The 21877-nt window shown below is 35.0% G+C and overlaps 1 protein-coding gene across 1 annotated transcript in view; it reads right to left on the minus strand.

Annotated features, from left to right (window-relative positions):
- The window catches only part of DPY19L2 (dpy-19 like 2), a 94302-nt gene that overhangs the window by 25288 nt on the left and 47137 nt on the right, over nt 1-21877 (minus strand). The window contains exons 12-16 of the mRNA XM_047097360.1: nt 16977-17036; nt 11471-11551; nt 8949-9050; nt 7794-7865; nt 4652-4698 (exon numbers count right to left, since the gene is read on the minus strand). Coding sequence (XP_046953316.1) covers nt 4652-4698; nt 7794-7865; nt 8949-9050; nt 11471-11551; nt 16977-17036 — 362 coding nt within the window. The remainder of the gene's footprint in view (nt 1-4651; nt 4699-7793; nt 7866-8948; nt 9051-11470; nt 11552-16976; nt 17037-21877) is intronic.

The raw sequence follows: 21877 nt of genomic DNA on the forward strand, positions 1-21877 counted from the left end.
TCAACAGACACAGAATAAGCATTTGACAAAATTCGAAACCCCTCCATGATAAAAATTCTCAACAAATTAGGTACCAAAGGAATGTACCTCAACACAATAAAGGCACACAGCTAACTTCATACTCAATGTTGAAAACCTCAAAAACTTTCCCACGAAGATGAGGAACAAGACACGGGTGCCCACTCTATTTCCCTCCAGCACTGTATTGGAAGTCCTAACCAGGGCAATTAGGCAAGAAAAATAAATAAAAGAAATAAGAAAGGGAGAAGTAAAACTGTTTGCAGATGATGTGATCTTACGTACAGAAAACCCTAAAGACCCCACCAAAAAACTGTTAAAACTAATAAATGAATTCAGTAAATTTGTGGAATACAAAGTTAACATATAAAAATCAGTTGCATTTCCACACAATCACAGTGAGCTATCTGAACGGGTAATTTAGAAAGCAATCTCATTTATAATAGCATCAAAAACAATAAAGCACTTAAGAAGGAGTACATTTCACCAAGGAGAGACCTCTACACTGACGACTGTAAGACACTGATGAAAGAAACTGACGACTACACAAATAGAAAGATATCCTATGTTCTTGGTTTGGAAGAATTAATGTTAAAATATCCATACTACCCAAAGCAATCTACAGATTCAAAGCAATCCCAATCAAAATTCCAATGACATTTTTCACAGATACAGAAAGAATGATCCCAAATTTCATATGGAACAACACAAGACCCTGAATTTCCAAGATAATCTTGGGAAAGCAGAATGAAGCTGCAGGTATTATAGTTATTCACTTCAAACTATATCACAAAAGTATAGTAATCAAAACAGTATGGTACAGGCATAAAAGTGGATACATGGACCAATGAAACAGAATATAGAGTCCCCAAATAAACTTATGTGTATATGGTCAATTTATCTTTGATAAGGGCACTAACACACAATGGGAAAAGGATAGTGTCTTCAATAAATGATGCTTAGAAAACTGGATATTCACATGTAAAAGAATGAAATTAAACTCCTATTTTGTACCACTCACAAAAATTAAGTTGAAATGGATGAAAAGCTTAAATGTAATACTTCAAACCATAAAACTCCTATGAGAAAAAACAGGGAAAAACCTCCTTGACATCGATCTTCACAATGATTTTTTGAGTCTGACACCAAAAGCACCATCAACAAAAGCAAAAATAAACCAGTGGGACCACATCAACTAAAATGTTTTTGCACAGCAAAGGAAACCATCAACAAAATGAAAAGGCAACCTATGAAAGGGGTGAAAATATTTGCAAACTGTGTATCTGATAAGGAGTTAATAGCTGAAGTAAATAAGGAACTCATACAACCCAATGGTGATAAATAAATAAATAATCTGATTTAAACATGGGCAAAAGACCTGAAGAGACATTTTTTTCTGAAGGAGAACAGGAAAAATGCAAATGTGCTCAATTTCATTAATCATCCAGGAAATACAATTCCGAACCACAACGAGATATCACCTCACTACTATGGGAATGGCTATAATCAAAGACAAAAGATACGTGTTGATGAGGACACAGAGAAAAGGGAAACCCTGTGTACAGTTGGTGGGAATGTAAATTGGTACAGTCATTATGGAAAGCGGTATTGGAGGCTCCTCAAAAAACTAAAAAGAGAACTGACATACGATCCAACCATCCTACCCCTGGGAACATATCCAAAGGAATCAAAATCCATATTTTGAAGAGATATCTGCACTTCCATGTTCATGGCAGCATTATTCATAATAGCCAAGATATAGAAGCAGCTGAAGTGTCTGTCACTGAACACATGGATAAAGAATATGTGGTATATATAAGCAAGGGAATATTATTCAGTCTTAAAAAAAAAAGGGGAGGGGCGCCTGGGTGGCGCAGTCGGTTAAGCGTCCGACTTCAGCCAGGTCACGATCTCGCGCTCCGCGAGTTCGAGCCCCGCGTCAGGCTCTGGGCTGATGGCTCAGAGCCTGGAGCCTGCTTCCGATTCTGTGTTTCCCTCTCTCTCTGCCCCTCCCCCATTCATGCTCTGTCTCTCTCTGTCCCAAAAATAAATAAACGTTGAAAAAAAAAATTTAAAAAAAAAAAGGGGAATTCTGCCATTTATGACAACATGGATGAACCAGGAGGGCATTAAGCTAGGTGACATAGGTCAAAGAAAGACAAATCCTTTATGGTATCACATATACGTGGAGTCTAAAAAAGAAAAAAAAAGTAAATTCAGAAACAGAATAGAATGGTGGTTGCCAGAGGCTGTGGGGTGGGGGCTGATGCGGGTGATGTTCATCAAAAGATACAAACTTTTAGTTGTAAGATGAAAAAGTTCTGAGGAAAGAATGTACAGAATAGTGACTATAGTTAATAATACTGTATTGTATACTTAAAGTTTGCTGAGAGTAAGGATCTTAAGCATTCTCATATACAAAAAGGTAACTGAGAGGTGATATAGGTGTTAGATGTATTAATCAACTTGATTGTGGTGATCACTTCGCAATATATATGTACATCAAGTCATTGTGTTGTACACTTTAAATATGTACTTATTACTTGGCAAAAAATAAACATTATGAAAGAAAATATGAGGAAGTAATTTAATGATTTTGATGTGGGTGTTTCTAAGGAACAAATTAACACAGAAAATATATAGTTGTGACTGTACAGAAATTCTAAACTTCTATAAAGCAAAGACCATTAATAAACTATAAATTGATATCCTAGAAGAAATGTTATACATGTAATAGGCAGAAGGTTACTGTCTATAATATAAATTAAAATACCCTACAAATCAATTTTCAAATGTCAAGAGATACAAATACACCAGACATTTGAAAGATGTAAAACTTCCCTGGTAAAGATGGATAAAATAAAATGAGCCCCCCGCTTCCCCCCACCTTTTTTTTTCTTTTTTTACCTGTCAGAAAAAGTTCAGTTTGATAACACTGGTGTTCATGGAGATACAGAGAAATGGACACTCCCATCAATAAGTTCTCAGGATTTATCAAATTATAAACATTTATAAATTACGGTTCAAAAGTCCCATTTCAAATATTCTAATACTAAATATTCTAAATATTAAAATAAGTATGCAAAGAAATATGTACAGAAATGTTCATTACTCTTAGCACTTGTTGTTATGACAAAAAGATAAATATAATCTTAATGCCCACTGATGAGGGACTAGCTAAGTACTTCGTAATCGCTCATATGAGGAACAATAAAATGTGGAGACCACTACAAAGTATGAGGAAGATCTAGGCAGATACCCAAGATAAAGCTGTTAAATAAAAATAAAAAGTTACATAACAATAATATTGATTCTATTTTTTATAAAACTATTGTGTTTTTGGAAGTGTTTTCTAGAATGATACATATGAAGCCATTTGTGATCAGCACCAATGAGTAGTAGCTCTAAGGGAGGGAAACATTTCCTCTTTTCTTGAAATATTACTTCATCTGAATGTATTACTGTACACATGTATTATTTTTGTAATTTAAAAAACTCCTCTGCCCATACACACACACAAGGCTGTCACTTTCAGGACTGTAATTACCTCCTTCCTTTGAGCTAAATATCTTCCACCCTTTGGTCCCCTCAAGTCTGTCCTCTTCCACACTGTACCCTCTCAAATATTTGAAGACAGTCACAAAGTACTTCTCAGTCCTCTATTATCCAATTAAATATCCCGGGTGCCATCATATATTCTTTATGTGAATAGTTCCCATGGCTCTAAAAACATTCTTTTTACTGCATCAAGGCATATTTCCCTGGTCTCTATCTGACCAAAACAAAGTCTATTAAGATTTAAGACCCAGAACATGGGCCTATTAAGTGCCTTGATTTGGATTTCAACAAATAAGATTTAACCATTTCAAACATAGGGTTCTGTTTAGCTCTTCTAGCAACCATATGAAATGCTTTACTGAAAATATAAGCAGGGGTATGGAGCTCATGGAAACTCTCTGTACTAACTTCACAAATATTCCATAAATCTAAAACTGTCCTAAAAATAAATTTCATTAAATACATCAAATTTAATGATACAGCTATAAGTATAAAATTTAATTTAAGATATTCCTCAGAAGGAAATTTTCTTCACAATCTACTTCTCATGTCTGGTAGCAATGTGTGATTTGAGTTATTTTACTCACATATGTTTAGCAATGTGTGATCTGAGTTATTTTACTCACATATGTTTATGCCACAATTCTAGTGACTTCACTAAAACCACCACCAAAAAAAAAAAAAAGTGATACAGCAAATGGCTTTACAATAAATGGAGAATAAACTATTTCATGATTGTGCAGAAAAACAAATAATTATATTTTCTCTGAAAGTCAAAAAAAACCTGCCCAAATAAAACTTTAGCTTACTTCTGTTTATGGACTTTAAATTCTAGCCATATATTAAAGTTTAACTTGATTTAAACTTTAAATTAATTCAAATATAAGTATCTCCAAAACAAGTCCAAACACATAAAAGAAATCTCTAAGAATAATATATTCAGTCTTTTAAGAGAACATCTAAGATTGGTTCATGTCTTTCTTAATCAAAATGCTGATTTAATACACATTCATTTAATATTACAGTAGTTACTTAGTAACTGAAGACAGTGTGATTTAAAAACAATTATAATTACCTTTGATAGGTGTTTGCAGATAAGACACATAAAATATCACGAGTAGCCTGTGAATAGAATAAATTAAACTTTTCTAAGGAATTATGTGACATTTAAAATGCTCCAATTCATTAACGTAAACACCCCCACAAGGAAAAAGTATCTTAATTGTTAAAGTGAGTTCTCAGAAACACTTTAATCCCATCTTTGCCCCAGGCAAATATTTTCTTGCCGTTCTAAGTTCCTCTGCTATTAAAAAAAAGAAAGGAGTGTTGGAGTAAATCTTTTTTAAAAAAAATGTTTATTCATTTTTGAGAGAGAGAGGGAGAGTGCACAAGGGGGTGGGTGGGGGAGTAGGGACAGGGAGGGCAGAGAGAGGGGGACAGAGGATCCAAAGTGGGCTCCTTACAGCAGAAGAGCCCAATGCAGGGTTCAAACTCATGAACCATGAGACCATGACCTGAGCCAAAGTCTGCCGCTTAACCGACTGAGCTCCCCAGGCACCCCCGCTGTTGAGATAAATCTTTAAGGTCCATTTCAACATTAAAATTCTAAGCCCTTACATGTGGACAACTCTTTACTAGAGTTTAAGTTTGTATTTTACTGGGAGGGAGGTGGGCTGAAAGTGGGGTATTAGTTTCTATAAAGGAGGCTGTTTCTCCCATGTACTTTCAGAGACCATCTTAACCTTCCACGCAAAGTGGGAAACTCTCCCCCACCTCTACCCACCTCCCTCCATACTCCATACACTGCAGTCCATACTCCTGCTTCACTGAAACTCCAGATTATTATAAAATTATTATGGCATATCTGCTTCCCTGATCTCAGCCACGAGTAAGCACTGGGAAGGCCAGTGAGCACCCCTGACAATGTACCACAAGATGTTGAGGGAGGGAGGAGAGCAGGAGGAGTGAAGGGGAAGGTGGGGCTAAATTGGGCCAAGGAGGCTTTAGCTACAATCCTATGCAGCTTAAACAGTAAGATAAAAACCTTATGGGGAACTTAAAATTTTAAACTGTGAAGGATATGCGCTTTACAACTTAGAAATAAACAATGAAAAAAATAGAGTGAAATTTGAACTCTAATTTAAAATTAAATCTAAGTTTAGAATCTTTAACTTCTCTCATTTGTTCAAGAGCATTTTTTATGGATGAATGTTTCAAGTGACATAAATGAGATTCTAGTCACTTAGGCAAGCACGAAGCCTATTTGGTGGTATAGTTGATAGAATATATGCACTTAGGGGAGTTTAAGATTCTGTAGTGTCACAGAAAAATCATACTATATATGCCTTCTTTCTTTCTTCCCAGAAGTGACTTCACACAAGTGAAAATGTAAATTTAGATCAGAAATATCCTTGAGGTGAAAAAGAAACCACAATGGGACAAATAAAGATGAGGGGTTTACCTGGAGGCAGAAAGGAGTTAAGCTGCACGGATGGGTGTGTGTGTGTGTGTGTGTGTGTGTGTGTGTGTGTGTGTGTGTGAGAGAGAGAGAGAGAGAGAGAGAGAGAGAGAGAGAGAGAGAGAGAAAGAGAGAGAGAGAGTGTTGTGTGTGTGTGTGTGTGTGTACATGTTAATGCACATGCATGATTTGAGCTGTGGTGTGTCTGGGGGCCAGTACTATGTTTATGAGTCTTGGATCTTAATTTTAAAAAATAGTAATAGTAGATCTAGCTGTCATCTTCTTTGATGCCAGCTATCTCCTCACTGAAGAGTTAATTCCTGCATTACCCCTTTAAGTGTAGCCTTGGAAGAATACCACCGTTTGCCATGATGAAATGGAAACAGGCTAGTGGAGAGCTAGGTAGAGCCCAGGGACACTGCTCTAGTTTACCCATTCCTTCTCATTACCTCTATCCTCTTTCCAAGTGGTCCCTAGGGAACTGGGTCAAGGGAGAAACAACAGAGATCAAGGTAGAGACAGAGGCTTCTCATAAATTGTTCACATTTTACATGAAAACACAGGAATGAGAAAATGTAGGAATTGCAACCACACACACAAGGTATGCACCGTGACTTTACACATAGAAAACTAGTTGGATCAGGGCTACCCCTGGTATGGTGGCAGAGAGATGCTCCTGCTATCTACTTAAAAGTCTATGATAAATACATACTTGAAAGGGCGGGCCTACGCCGGCCGACTCCATCTTGTTCTGTGTCCTTCACCTTGACCACACCTCCTCTTCTTGAGTAACCCCCCCCCCCACCTGCCTAACAGGACTCGGACCCTTCCCCAGCCAATCAGCTGAGGCCAGAGCCATTACCTCACCAACTGCCCCTAGGCCCCAATAAAACCTTTTGTCCTTTTGAAACTCTCCCCCCCCCCCCCCCCCCCCCCCCCGGTATCTCGTTGGTGCAGGTAGGGGATTGAGCTCGAGCTAGCTCCAATAAAGGCTCTTTTGCTTTTACATCGGACTTGGCTCCCTGGTGGTCTTTTGGGATCACGAATTCTGGGCATAACAATACTGACTTAAGACGACTTGTAAACAGTATCATAAAGATGGTTCAAAATTGCAAAAAACTAAGACCCAGGTTCTTTAGGCTTTCAGATATACCACTTCAAGACCAAGAAAATCTGTCACAGGTATTTTAGAATATTATTTTTTCTATCATTAATAATGTTTTCTTTTGTTGGGAAAACAGTGAATACACAATGACTTTTTAAAGAATGTGTGTAGAATTTCTCCTGTGAAGGTCTTAAAGCGGATTAAGACTTCCTTGAATATGCTTTATGTTTAAAAGCTACCAAACTGTCATCTTCCTTTCACAGCACCTATAACAATTGTAATTCTTTAGTTATTGTGTGATTATTTGCTTAATGCCCCACCCCGCACCCACACCCACCAAGAATGTAAGTTCCAAGATAGAAGCAGGCCTGTTTTATTTGTTCCAGTGGACTGACAATGTGAATATAGTTCATGGTACATAGTACGTAACTGACAAATTTCTTTTGAAAGAATAAATAAGAATATCTTTTCTAATGAGGCTTCCTAAAACCCATATTATACTAGATAAAGATCTGAGTAAGAAATCTGTTTTATGGGGGAAGGTTCATCCTAAAAATATGATGGAATTCTGATAAGATGGAATTCCGAACTACAATTCTATTATAGCCCTTATCTTGAACCCAAAAGCAAATGATAACAAATTTTTAAATATACCTTTTTAAAGATAAAATAAGTAATCAACATAACAACTGGAAGCAATAATGTCTTTGTGTATCTCAATGGAGTCTGAAATAAAGCAAATTGTTCAAAAGTCATTTATTAAATTTTATATTAAGTGAGTAAAAACTTATGTCACAACGAAACTTCATAAAGGTAAAAATGTTTTTGCCATTAATATTATGTATATTTATCAACCTTCATCTTCTAATACAAGAATGAAAATTATAAAAAGTTACACAAATGCACCAAAGGTTTTAACGGTAAAAACTATTAAAACAAAAATTAGCTATATATTATTTTTCCCCTTCTTTTAGTTTTATCTTTCCTTTATTTATATATAAATTTTTAAATTTTGTGTTTACCGATCCCCAGGCCCTATATTATCATTTCTTGGGTTGCAAAGTTCCATTATTTTCACTGGTGAAAAACTAGAGCAAACAAGGAAGAAAATCATCCTACATACTTACTGTAAATATGAATAAGTACTGAAATGACAGCAGCTAAATAATTCTCATGACCCATTAATGTGGTCAGAGTGATTTACCATGTCACTAAATTAAATACTTTCTTGAAGGCAGAAGCCAAGCCATTTTCCTCTTTGCAGCCAACAGCCTCACAGATAATTAGTGCTAATAGTTTTTGAGTAAATGTATGACTGGTTGGATAGATAAGAGAATAATGTATGATTAATAGTATATCTTTGTCGGCACCATTTTGTTAAAGATTTTTATAATATTTGATGTATTAAATGAAACATAACTAAAGTTTTTAAAAACCAAAACAAGAACTTAGATTTATTTTTTGTGAGTAGTCCCATACTTCTAAGTGACATACACTATTAAAAGTAATTGAACTATACTAATAGTAATTCACTATGGATCAAATAGTATGGTAGGCACTCTTCCTGGATTATCTCATTCAACCATCATCAAGAACTCTTTAAGATAGGGGTCACTGTTTACTCATTTTACACATAAACAAAAACAGGTAAGGAATGCTTATGATTAGTAAAAATTATAGTAAAAAATGATAAAGTTGGTTGTCTCTGAATAAAAAATTTGAGTTTCAGACTAAAAGGAAAACTTAAGAGCAAAAGACCATCATACCTGTAGAGAAGGAAAAGAACAAAAAAAAAAAAAACGTTCATACCGCTTTTTCCATGAAGTCAAATTCAGGAGCACAGGTGTAAATTAAGGTATCAAAATCTGTATACCTTAAGATTCTGGCTGCTATAAGGTCACTCAGGCGAATCTGGGAAGAAAATAAAGTAAAAGAAATTAAAATTACACTAATAATTATGGTCAATAATAACTGATTTGTTGTAATATTAACTAAGTCTACAGAGCAGATAAATCCAAGGTACATGGACGGCCCTCAAAGAAAACAAACAAAAAATTCAGTGAACAATACATTATTATATACTGAATTATGAAGAAAACTGAAAACAAAGAGAAATATCAAAAGAATGAAAAGCAGAAAGAGGTCAGAAAAAATAAGCAGACATGATAATATGAAGAGTGAGTTAAGATCAACAATAGCTGGGCAGAAACCACCATGTAGTTAATCATGAGATTTTATAATCATTTCTCAAGAAGAAAACAGTCTCACATTAACCCTTTTTACCACACAGTGAAAAACATGAATAAATTTCCTATGTGTTGTCATTTTCACAAAGTTTCATACACTGATTACAATTTTTGGTGTTTCTTGAATTTTTCAGGCATACAGTCAAGCCATTAAACATAACAGCTATTCATCATAAGAATTATAACAACTACACACACGACTTTGATTTAGTTACTTGATATCCAAGGCCTTTGAAATAAACATCACCAACCAAACTCAATGTAGAATTCTTATTTTCAGTTATTTATTACCCACTGTCAGTGAGACAATTGTTTTTCCACTGCATTCTCAGAAGGCCAGAAAAGAGAAAATATTTGGTATGTAAACCTTAATTCAAATTACTTTACAGAAATGAAATTATTTTATATCAAATATAATAATTATCTGTGGTTTTCATTTATTTATGGTTCCCCCTATCTACCAGTAGCAAGGATAATTTAGAATTGACTTCATTTTTCTAATTTTGACTGGGACTGATGACTAATAATAATTTAACTAAACCACTTTCATTGCAAGTCTTTCGCACAAGGGTCACACACACGAAGCAACTTAAGAGTACCAAGGGGGGGGGGTAGGTGTGTGTGTGTAAGATTTGTAATGAGTTGGGTGAAAACGTGGAGCAAGGCAGAAAAGAAACCCATAGACCAACTTAACAAATAGATGACTTAGGAGGCCTCAATAAAGTTCACCATAAAATGTTTAGCCCCACAGAATAAAAAGGAAAAGAAAAAAGGAGTATATCAGACATACCAGAGAACAGCAGCAACAAATAAACCTAATAAATCACCATACAGAGCTACCAATAAATGGCAGATAAATCCATATACTTTGAAATTTTATTTAACTTGAACATGTATGCTAGCTCAATTCTACTGGAGAGTGATAGCACTTGACCTTTTAGAGACTAAGGACCATAATCTGTTGTTAAAGATGAAGAAATTTCAGCATTAGGGTTCTAATTAGATAGTATGAGATGAAGTACATTTCAGAGTAGGTTACTGTGTGATTTGCTCATGTATGCTCATATCCAAACAGAAAGTAAGAATCAAAAGTAAGTTTCTGCATTGTTTTCTGTCCCTTAAACTGATTAGCTAAGTAGGGACTTAAGCTTTGACAAGGGCTATTATGTAAGACACTGGCTTTAAAACAAACACACACCACACATGAGGGATAGGTCCATATATTTTCTAGAAGATGAAAAGATAGAGGATTTTTAACATTTACCACTTTCCTTTTACATAACAAGAAAAGCTTTAAAAATATCAAGTCATGGGGCGCCTGGGTGGCTTGGTCGGTTAAGCGTCCGACTTTGGCTCAGGTCATGATCTCACGGTCCGTGAGTTCGAGCCCCGAGTCGGGCTCTGTGCTGACAGCTCAGAGCCTGGAGCCTGTTTCAGATTCTGTGTCTTCCTCTCTCTCTGCCCCTCCCCTGTTCATTCTCTGTCTCTCTCTGTCTCAAAAATAAATAAACGTTAAAAAAATTTAAAAAAAAATCAAGTCATATCTTAATTTTAGTCTATTAACTATACATAAATAAAACTACATTAAGATTTTGACTATTATATTTCAAAGCTGAGTACAGACTGCTCATATGTTAACATTTTCAATAAATGAGTAACTTATTATTTAAATAAATGAGGTTATTTGTTTAGGAGTTTATTTTTTAAGTAATCTCCATACGCAACATGGGGCTTGAACCCACAACCCCAACATCAAGAGTCACACGCTCTACTGACTGAGCTAGCCAGGTGCCCCAATTTGTATTTTAATGAAATATAAACACATAACTACTTAAGATATTATTCTTTTTTTTTTTTTTTTTCTGGATGGCTAGGTTAGCATTCATTGATACAGTTTTTTCTTAGTGGGTTGAAAAGATCACTTAACTGTAGGGTTTTATTACTAAGTCTGCCAATAACTAACTCCAGGACCTTGAAAAGGCACTTACTCTCTATAAACTAAAGAGGTAAAAATAGATGGTTTTAAAGTTTTCATCCAGCTACATATTCATAGGAATTTTTATGCTTTAACTAGAAAGTACTTACATGATCTGAAACACCTAACATTTTAGATGTCAGAAATTTCAGAATAATTGTTCCACACAACCAGGCAAAGCCTTGAATCAGCTAGAAAGTAAGTGAAAGAAAGAAAGAGACAGAAGTCAGACACTAAAAATCGTAACTTACCCAGCTACAAAATTCAATCATATCAACAAGTGGTATGGGAAATTTTAATCATGGTATGGAAAACTATATTAGTGATGTGGTCTGAAAAAAGGTTGCTCCTTTAGAAAATTTTGTTTAAAGGCAAAGATTTGAAACAGATGACATTGATATAAACTACATAACAACACTAGAGTTCTACAAATTCTGAAAGAATTTTTTTCAAGTTATTTATTTTCAATTTCTGTGAAGAAAGGAGTTGTATGTTTGGTTCCAAATATTATTTCCTAGCAGAAAAGTCCTTTTTTCAAAAATAGGATTAAATTATAAAATATTCTTCTACCACTCTTTTGGAAATAGAATTTTATGAGTCCTTCCTCAAGAAAGGAAAATTTCAAAACTTAAGCTTTCATTTTAAAGAGAGAAATAGAAACTAAAACTCACGTGGGGGTTTCTGTTGTTTTGTTTATTTTTTGGCTAACCTTGATTAGAAAAAGCACAGATGTGGACTTCTAGGTAGCCTGAGGAAAATTATAGCAGACTAAATCCAAATCTCTCCACACTCATCCAACAAGTAGGACAACGCAATCACAAATATAAAAAACAGGTAACAGTACAAACTTCAAATTACCTGTAAATAGAAAGAAACAACATATACAGCAAACTTAAACCTCAAGTTCCTGATCTAAGCCTTTGCAGAGAATGAGGGGAGTCTCAAAATCATGCAGAAGAGGAGAGAGGGAGGTGAGGAGTCCTAAAATGAACTGAAATAACCGGAGGGAGAGAAAGTCCACCTTACATGTGAGAAAAGCCAGGAGACTGGAGAATGAGCTACAGAGTGGGGACTTAAAATGCTCAGTATAAGAACTCACCTCAGAAAGACATTACTTCTGGAAAGAGAGGAAGGGAAAAGAAAGAGAGAAACCCTCTGAAGAATGTGTGGATAAGGAAATAAGGAAGAAAGGAAAATCAAGTATCCAGAAAAATAAATGAGGACCAAACAAAAGACAATCACTACTGTCACTGAAAGATGAAGGAAGGAAGTTACTAATTGATAAAACCAGATTTTGTTACATTGACAAAAGGCTGTACCTAGATTAGAAAATACCTGCTCTGAACACAAACTAATTAGATGAAAGATGTCTATATGATTTATAATAGAGCTTCTATAAGAAGGTAACAAAACTGAGAGTCAAACATTTCAGCTGCTGATATCCATTCAAATGAATGATAAAAATCTTACAAAGCAGAAAAAACTACAATGCAGAAAAGCTGAATTAAGTAAGCTCAAATAAGCATTCAGAGACATAATTTTTTTTGAAACTAAGAACATAAATGGACAAAACCAGAAAAAAATTGAGAGTACTTATTAAATATAGAAAAAGAAATGGAAGAAAAGAGGGAAACCATTGAAAAATGAAGACAATCTCAAGGTAACTAAAGGAGCAGAGATTTAAATAAAAATTCAAAAAAGGCACTAAAGACAGTAAAAAAAAAAAAAACAACACCCACAAAAGAATAAAAATGAGATTAAACAAGGAAATAAAAGAATCATAGAAAGTAGTAGAAACAGAAGACAGGCAACATGTTTGTAATTGGAGTCCCTGAAAAAGAAAAACTGAGCAATGAATTCACACTAATATTCAAACTACAATCTAAGAAAACTTCCTAGAAATAAAAGACCTGGACTTACATGTGGAAAGGACCCACCAGGAATTGGGAAAATTGACCAGTATGGTAAACTACCTCGAGACATAGCCTAGTAAAACTTAAAAAGGAAGAAAAGTCCGTAACACTTCTCAGCACATAACTTAGAAGGGCAAGAAAATTTGGCTTGCATCATGCATATTAAAAGAAACATAAAAGCGATAAAACAGTGTAGAAGCATTTTCAAGACACTCAAGAAAGTGGGAACCAAGAACTTTATATCTAGTCCATCTGTCATTCAGGTATAAAGATTACAGAAAAACAGTTTCAAGTATGCAATAATTGAGGGAACAACTTTCCTGAATATAGAAAGTTAAAAATGAAAGAGAAATGTGTAATGAAGTATGTAAAGAAATTGTAAATACAAAAAATAATATAACATTTACAACATAAATAAAAATCTTCAAATTCTCACAAAGCAGTGTTTGACCTGTGCTATACAAAGATGTACTGAAACAGATTCAAAAACGTGACAATGGGGGCGCCTGGGTGGCGCAGTCGGTTAAGCGTCCGACTTCAGCCAGGTCACGATCTCGCGGTCCGTGAGTTCGAGCCCCGCGTCAGGCTCTGGGCTGATGGCTCAGAGCCTGGAGCCTGTTTCCGGTTCTGTGTCTCCCTCTCTCTCTGCCCCTCCCCCGTTCATGCTCTGTCTCTCTCTGTCCCAAAAATAAATAAACGTTGAAAAAAAAAAAATTTAAAAAAAAAAAAAAAAAAAAAAAAAAACGTGACAATGAAACAGCGGCAAAAATGTACCAAAGCTAATAAGAAACTAAAGCTTATAATCCTATCATCACTAAGTTTCACACCAAAAAGCATTAGATATGGAAATTATTTTGACACTAAAAGACACAATTCATGAAGAAAATATAATTAAGTATGAATATCTATGTATTGCAACCATCCTTATAAAACAGAAGTTACTGGATCTTCAAGGAGAAACAGAAACACACTAATATTAAAAGACTTAAATACACTTTTTCAATACAAGAGAGGTCAGTGGGCAAATAATACATAAAGATATAAAAGACCAAAACATTTAAAAATAAATTTCATGGATAAATTTATCAAAATATGTCTTGCTAATAAAGGATACACCTTCATCAAGCACACATAAAATATTCACAAAAAAATGATCATCCATTAGGTCACAGAGAAAGCATCCAGTAGGTCCACAAACTAAAAATGTAATCTTCTATCATCGTGATGTAATAAAACTAGAAATTAATAACAAAGTTAGAAGAAAAAAAGGTCCTTCCCTCCTGGAAATTAACAAACTTACTATTAAAACAGGTCTTAAGTGAAAGAGAAACAAAATTTTTTTTTCAAATATGATCATGAAAATTACATATTAGGAATGAAGAAAGTCATGTAAAACAATGATCAGAAGAAAATCCATGGCCTCAAAAACTCATATCAATAAAAATGAGAGAAAAAATAAATTAATTAAAATTTGATTCAAACATCTAGCTAAATAATAAGCCAAGAGGAAACACGTGAAAAGAAAAACACAAGAATAGTATATTACATTTATTCCTTTATGTATCCATTTTCTTTTTCTTTTTCTTTTTTTTTTTTAATTTCTTCCTGATGTTCTAAGATTCCTTCTGGTCATTTAGTTTCTGCCTCAAGAACTTCCATTTACTATTCTTTAAGGGTTGCTCTGCTAGCAACAAATTCTCTTAGTTTTCCTTCATCTGAGAATGTCTTTTATTTCCCCTACACTCCTAAAAGACACTATCCCTGGACATTTAATTTGCAGTTGACAATTCTTTCAGCATTTGACAAATGTTATGCCATCTCCTTCTGGCCCCATAGTTTCAGGCTAATGTAATCTGAATCAGTTTTGCCCTATAGGCAACATGTCATTTCTCTCTGCCTGCTTTTCAGATTTTTTGTCTTTAGTTTTCAGAAATTTAATTATGATGTGTCTTGGCATGGATATTGTTGGTCTTATCCTACTCGGGATTCACTCCATTTCTTGACTCTGTAGATTTATGTCTTTTACCAAATTTGGAAAGTCTTCAGCCATTACATATTCAAAATTTTTCAGCCCCACTCTCTTTTACCTCTCCTTGTGGAATTTCAATGATACAAATATTAGATGTATGTATGCATATGTATCTATATCGGTCTAGAAGTATGGGTCTAGAAGCAAGGAAACAGTGTAGCAATGAGAACACTCAGCATTCAGACCTTGGCTTCTAAATACCATATGGAGTAAGATATGCAATATAATCTTTATTCCACAGGTATGAAAGAATTACTTGGAATAGTAAAACGCCAAGTTTTTTTGGGAGGAAGGGGGTTGCAAGAAAAAGTGTTAGTTCACAAAATATCTTTGCTTTTCCTTTTTGCCTTTTATGGGGAAAAAGCCATAAAAGGCCAGAATATCCTTTGTATTGTTTAGATAACTAAAATTTATTTCTCCCCTTTGCAAAAGACTGACATCAATTCTGTCAGCTTTAAAAAATAAATGTTTTGAACATTAATTATATCTCAACTTTTTTCTCCTTAGATGTTTGTTTCTTTGAATTCTTGACTTGAAAGCTTAATTTTTACTCTTTCCAGTCTAAAACTGAAAAGAAGAGAATAAATCTCAGTACAGCTTTGGCAGAATTTCCTAAATGTCCATGGATGCTATTCTGTTTGTTGCCACTTTTCAACAGTTTGTAATAGAAATTTTGACTTTGAGTTCAGTTATTAAATGAAGATCTTTGAATTTTCCATCAATTTCCTGGCTTCATCTTGGAAAAAACTGCTAATTTTTGTGAACTAAAAAAATCATATATTAGAAGAGTCATATCATCCACTAATTCAAGTGCACAAATATTTCTATATTTTCACCATTAGAGAAAGCCTCCAGTAGCGAGTAACTGGCAACTCAATACACTTTGTCCTTTTGCATTCTGAGTAGAAATCTACCTTATCTTACCATAACTTCTCCAGCTTCCCCCTATTAATATATCATATGTAATCACATAGTTCTTCAATATGGCAGGTTTTACTTTTTCATAGGTGTACATCTACATCAAAGATCAAGAGATAAAAAAGGAGTGTCACCTGTCCAATATTACGAGAATTAGTAATTGTAGGGTCTACCTAACAGCATACTGAGTTTACTTGGAAACAAAACACACAAACATAGAATTAACGTGGGCCATCCATTTGCATGTGTGGGAAGAAGTCAAAAGAAGATTAGGTGGTGTCTGAGTTGATATAGGAAGAGGCTGGGAGACTGTAGGGAAAATGTGACAGGGACAAAAATAATAGTCTAACATGGGAAGCAGAAGAACAGATAGATGATAGACAGATGTAGAGAAAAGAAAAACAGAAAGTGGGGGCAGGACTACAGGCTGAGTTATTTTGAAGAGAAGGTTAGTAAGTTTAAAGGGAGAAACTCAAGGCAAAAAAATTTTTTTAGAAAGCAAGGCAGTAAGAGTATATATAGCAGGGTGAAAAGTAAAGGAAGAGAGGCGTGAGAGTGGTACTGAAATACATGAACTCGTTTCTGACAATGACTTGTAGATGTCACTAAGGACTATTTCTTGCCCCATATTAGTAGGTATTTATAAGATTTATTGACTATAAGTCATTCGAGTTTTAAAGTATACTGTCTGTATTCAGTTTATAGAAATAAAAAGTTCGAAGAAATGTATGCATATGTATAAATGTCGAATCTTACCCAAAAGTTGAGTTCAGACACTCCCAATCTTTGAATTTGATTTCTCTTTAGAATTATCACCTAAAATGCACATGATATAAAATTAAACAATTAAATAAAATTGACATTTTATATGACTGATACGTTTTAAAAATTACCCAGCCACCCCCTTCCATCTTGGCTATCACCAGTCATTTTCCTTCTTAATTGTTGATTTTTCAAAATTTGGACATGGCAGATTTCCTTTTAGTGACAGCTCAATGCTTTATTCCCAGCAAGTTGCTTCTAGAATCAAGTTAATTCCTCACTGAATTAGCTGTGATGCCTTGTGCAGGTTACTCCTCTGAGGGTGTGGGTTGTTTGTGGGAGGTGTGTCCATGCAAGGATATATGTTAAGTCGCCCAGCAAAATTAGTGGTCTAAAATAACATGAAAATCCTTCCTCCCCAAATTCCTAAATAAAATATTTTTAAATTTTTAAAAAATGGCTAACTGGGCGCGGCTGGGTGGCTCAGTCATTTAAGCATCTGACTTTGGCTCAGGTCATGATCTCACGGTTTGTGAGTGTGAGCCTCCCATTAGGCTGTCTGCTGTCAGCACAGAGCCTGATTAGGATCCTCTGTCCTCTCTCTCTCTCTCCTTCTCCCCCATTTGCATGCTCTCTCTCACTCTTTCTCTCTCAAATAAACAAACAGTTAAGAGGTACCTGGGGGTGGGAAGCACACAGTTGTGGAAAAACAGATGCTGTTAGAACTGGAAATTTATTTAGATGAAGGGGACTGGGGAGAAGTGCTCTAGAGTGACTGTGGGTGCTGGACGCCAGGCATTGTGCCGTGTGGGTTGAATATTGTAGTGGGATGAAATAAAAATAAAAACAAAATATTAAAAACATACCTAACTGAACTTATAAGAAAGAAAATGAATTTTCCAGGTGCCAGAGAAAGCAGACGACTTTAAAAAACAAACATGTAGGAGAAAACTTAGGGTAGTCTTCAAGAAGGACTGCAGAATAAAGTTGCAACAATGGGCTTACATCAAAAGCAGAAAAGGGCCTGAGGCTATGGAAGGTAAGAAATTGGACTTGAGACATGTATAAAGCTGGGGTCCTCAAAAATCATACCCTTCAGTGCTACCAACTAAATGTTTATGTCCCCCACCAAATGCATGTGCTGAAACTCTAATCCTCACTCTGACGTAACAGATGAAACCTTTGGGAGGTAATTAGACCATGATGGCAGAGCCCTCATGAATGGGACTAGTGCTACTATTTTTTTTTAATTTTTTTACATTTATTTATTTTTGATAAACAGAGTGAGACAAAGTGTGAGCGGGGAAGGGGCAAAGAGAGAGGGAGACACAGAATCCAAAGCAGGCTCCAGGCTCCGAGCAAACAGTCAGCAAAGAGCCTGATGTGGGGCTTGAACCTACCAACTGTGAGATCATGACCTGAGCCGAAGTCAGATGCTCAACCAACTGAGCCACCCAGGTGCCCCGGGACTAGTGCTTTTATAAGAAGAGACATAGGAGAGATGTCTGTCTCTTGACCATGTGAGAATATAGTGAAGGCATCTGTAAATCAAGAAGAGAGCCCTCACCAAGAAGCAAATTGGCTGGTATCTTGATCTTGGACTTCCTAGCCTCTAGAACTGTGAAAAATAAATTTCTGTCTATAGTATTTTTACTATAGCAACCCAAACTGACAAAGATACTCAAGGAGTAGGAATACTCCTCCTGCCATTGCTACAAGCTCACAAGGTATTTGTTTGAGTTTGGGGTGGGAAGAAAAAGCTTCCTATAAGAAACCGAAATCTTAGGCCTCTGTGTTACTTAGATTTGGAGTAGAATTTTGCAGCATCTAGTTAGCTCAAAGTGAGCCAGGATTCCTGAGCTTCCAACAACAGAAAATATAAATGTACCAAATTATACACTGCAACCTGTTTGTAAGTGCAAAATATAGGAAACAACCTAGATGCCCAGACATAGGACAGTATTTGAATTATCTACAGAACATACCCAGTGTAGTATGTACTATGAAACTATATAAAGCATGAAGAAGATCTCTATGACATTATAAGGAATTGTATCCAGGATAGGTTGTTGCATGATATATACAATAGGCTGATAAACCAAAGTGCAGAAGACTATCTAAGTATTCTACCTTTCATGTAAGTAAGAGGAGATATGATAAATATATATATATATGTATATATATATATATATGTATACATAAAATATTTATTAGTGTAAAAAAGAAAAAAACAAATGAGAAAACCAATGAGATATCTTACAGGAAAGGCAGGACAAAGGTGAAAAGAAAACTGGAGAGAAAAGGTAGAGGGAATGAGAGGGAGTGACATTTCCTGAGTACAACTTTTTATATATTTCTTATTCTTAGAAACATGATAATATTTCACCCCCAAAATAAAGTAAGTAATTAAAATCAATCAGGATGGAACTACTGCTTCTGGTCAAGTTGATATAACAGGAATCACACATACTCTCCCATCTGAAATAACTAAATTCAAGCAAAATAGATTATAAGAGACTACTGTGAACAGTTATATAGTAACAAATTGATTACATAGAAGACACATATTCCTAGAAGCAAACAATCTACCAAGACAGAATCATACAGAAACAGAAACTCTAAGCATACCTATAATTAGTAAGAATATTGAACAAATAATCAAAAACCTCACAACAAAGAAAAAAATCAAAGACCAGATGGCTTTATTGATGAATCCTACCAAACATTTAAAGAAAAATTAATGTCAATCCTTCTCAAACTGTTTCAAAAACTGCAGAGGAGGGATACTTCCAAACATATTTCTTAAGGCCAGCATGACCCTGATACCAAAGCCAGGCAAGGACACTGAGAAAACTTACAGACCAATACCCCTGATGAACACAAATGGAAAAATTCTTAACAAAATACAAGCAAACCGCATTTAACAGCACACATTAAGAGGACCATTCACCATGATTAAGTGAGATCTTGCAATGCTAGGATGGTTCAACATATGCAAATCAGTTAATGTAACATGCTACATTAACAGAATGAGGGATTAAAAATCACAAGATCATCTCAATAGATGTAGGGAAAGCACTTGAAAAAAATTAGTGTCCTATCATGATAAAAACTCTCAACAAACTAGGAATAGAGGGAGATTACCTCAACACAATAAAGGCCATATTTGAAAATCCCACAGCTAACATCATACTGAATGGTGAAAAACTGTAAGCTTTTACTTTAACATTAGGAAGAAGGCAAGGTTGCCAACTTTCACCATTTCTATTCAACATAGTACTGGAAGTCCTAGCTACAGCAATTAAGGAAGAAAAGGAAATAAAAGGCATAAAAAATTGGAAAGGAAGATGTAAAATTATCTGTTTGCAGATGATGTGATTTTCTACATAGAAAACACACACACACACACACATACACACTTGGAATAAATAAATTCTGCAAAGAAGCACAACACACAATCAACATGCAAAAATGTTTTGTATTTCTACACACTAAAAATGAAAACTCTGAAAAGGAAATTAAGAAAATAATCCCATTTGTAATTGTAATAGCCTCTGAAAAAAAGTATTAAGAATAAACTCAAACAGGTAAAAGACTTAATACATTGAAAACTACAATACATTGCTGAAAGAAACTAAAGACACAAATTGAAAGATAGTATTTATCTTATTTCACAGAGCATGATGCCCCCAAAGTTCAACAATGTGGTTAAAAATGGCAGGGGGGCACCTGGGTGGCTCAGTCGGTTAAGCATCCAACACTTGATTTCAGCTCAGGTCACGATCTCACATTAGGTCATGATCTTATGGGTTCATGAGATGGAGCCCCCCAAGGGCTCTATGCTGAGAGCACAGAGCCTGCCTGGGATTCTCTCTCTCCTTCTCTGCTCCTCCCCTACACGTACACATTCTCTCTCTCTTTCTCTCAGAATAAATATTTTTAAAAATGTCAGGAAAACCTTACATATTTACCTTTAGCTACTATTGCGTGTGCCCTTCATTTGTGTAGAGCCAGACTGACATCTAATATATTATTTCTTCCATCTGAAGGACCCCCTTCAACATTTATTTTAGTGAAAATGTGCTGGTCATAAAGTCTTTGTGTTCATTTTGAAGGATATATTTGCTGGGTATATAATTACAAATTCCCAATTTTTTTTTTAAGTATTTTATAAAGATGTTGCTTGACTATCTTACTGCTTGCATTATTTTTCTTATGAAAAATCTTTTGACATCCTTACCCTCTGTTCTACATTTAATAGGTCTTATTTCTCTGGCTGTTCTTAAGATTTTCTCTTTATCACTAATTTTGAGCAATTTGATTATCATGTGCCTTATTTAGCTTTCTCTCAGTTTCTTGTACTGAGATTCAACAAGATTTTTCATATCTCAGTTTGTAATTTTCATCAAATTGGAAAAGTTTTGGCCATTATTTCTTCAAATATTTTTCTACCTCCTCCCAACTTCCCTCATTTGGACATGTACTTTATTTTCCTTTATGAACTGTAAGTGAGGGATTGATATATCACCATTTTGCAATCCCTATTTAATTAGTGGATCTGGTACTAAGCATTGATGGCTGCCGCCATAAAAAGAGAGGCACCAGATATTATGTGCCTCCTGCTAAAAACAATACTATGGACTTGCCAAAGGAATCAAATCTGAACCTGTCCAAGTTTTAGATCTAATTATTAATATACAGTTGACCCTGAAACAACACAGGTTTGAACTGCATGTGTCAACTTAAATTTTTTTGGTAAGTACAGTACAGTACTGTAAATGTATTCTCTCTTCCTATGATTTCCTTAATAACACTTTCTTTCCTCTAGAGCTTACTTTAAGAATACAGTACATAAGACACATAACATACAAAATACATGTTAATTGACTACTTAT

The sequence above is a fragment of the Lynx rufus genome, unplaced genomic scaffold (genome assembly GCF_022079265.1).
Source record: "Lynx rufus isolate CCGP_SWC_20201006 ecotype Redwood Valley unplaced genomic scaffold, mLynRuf1.p SCAF_4, whole genome shotgun sequence".
Taxonomy (NCBI): domain Eukaryota; kingdom Metazoa; phylum Chordata; class Mammalia; order Carnivora; family Felidae; genus Lynx; species Lynx rufus.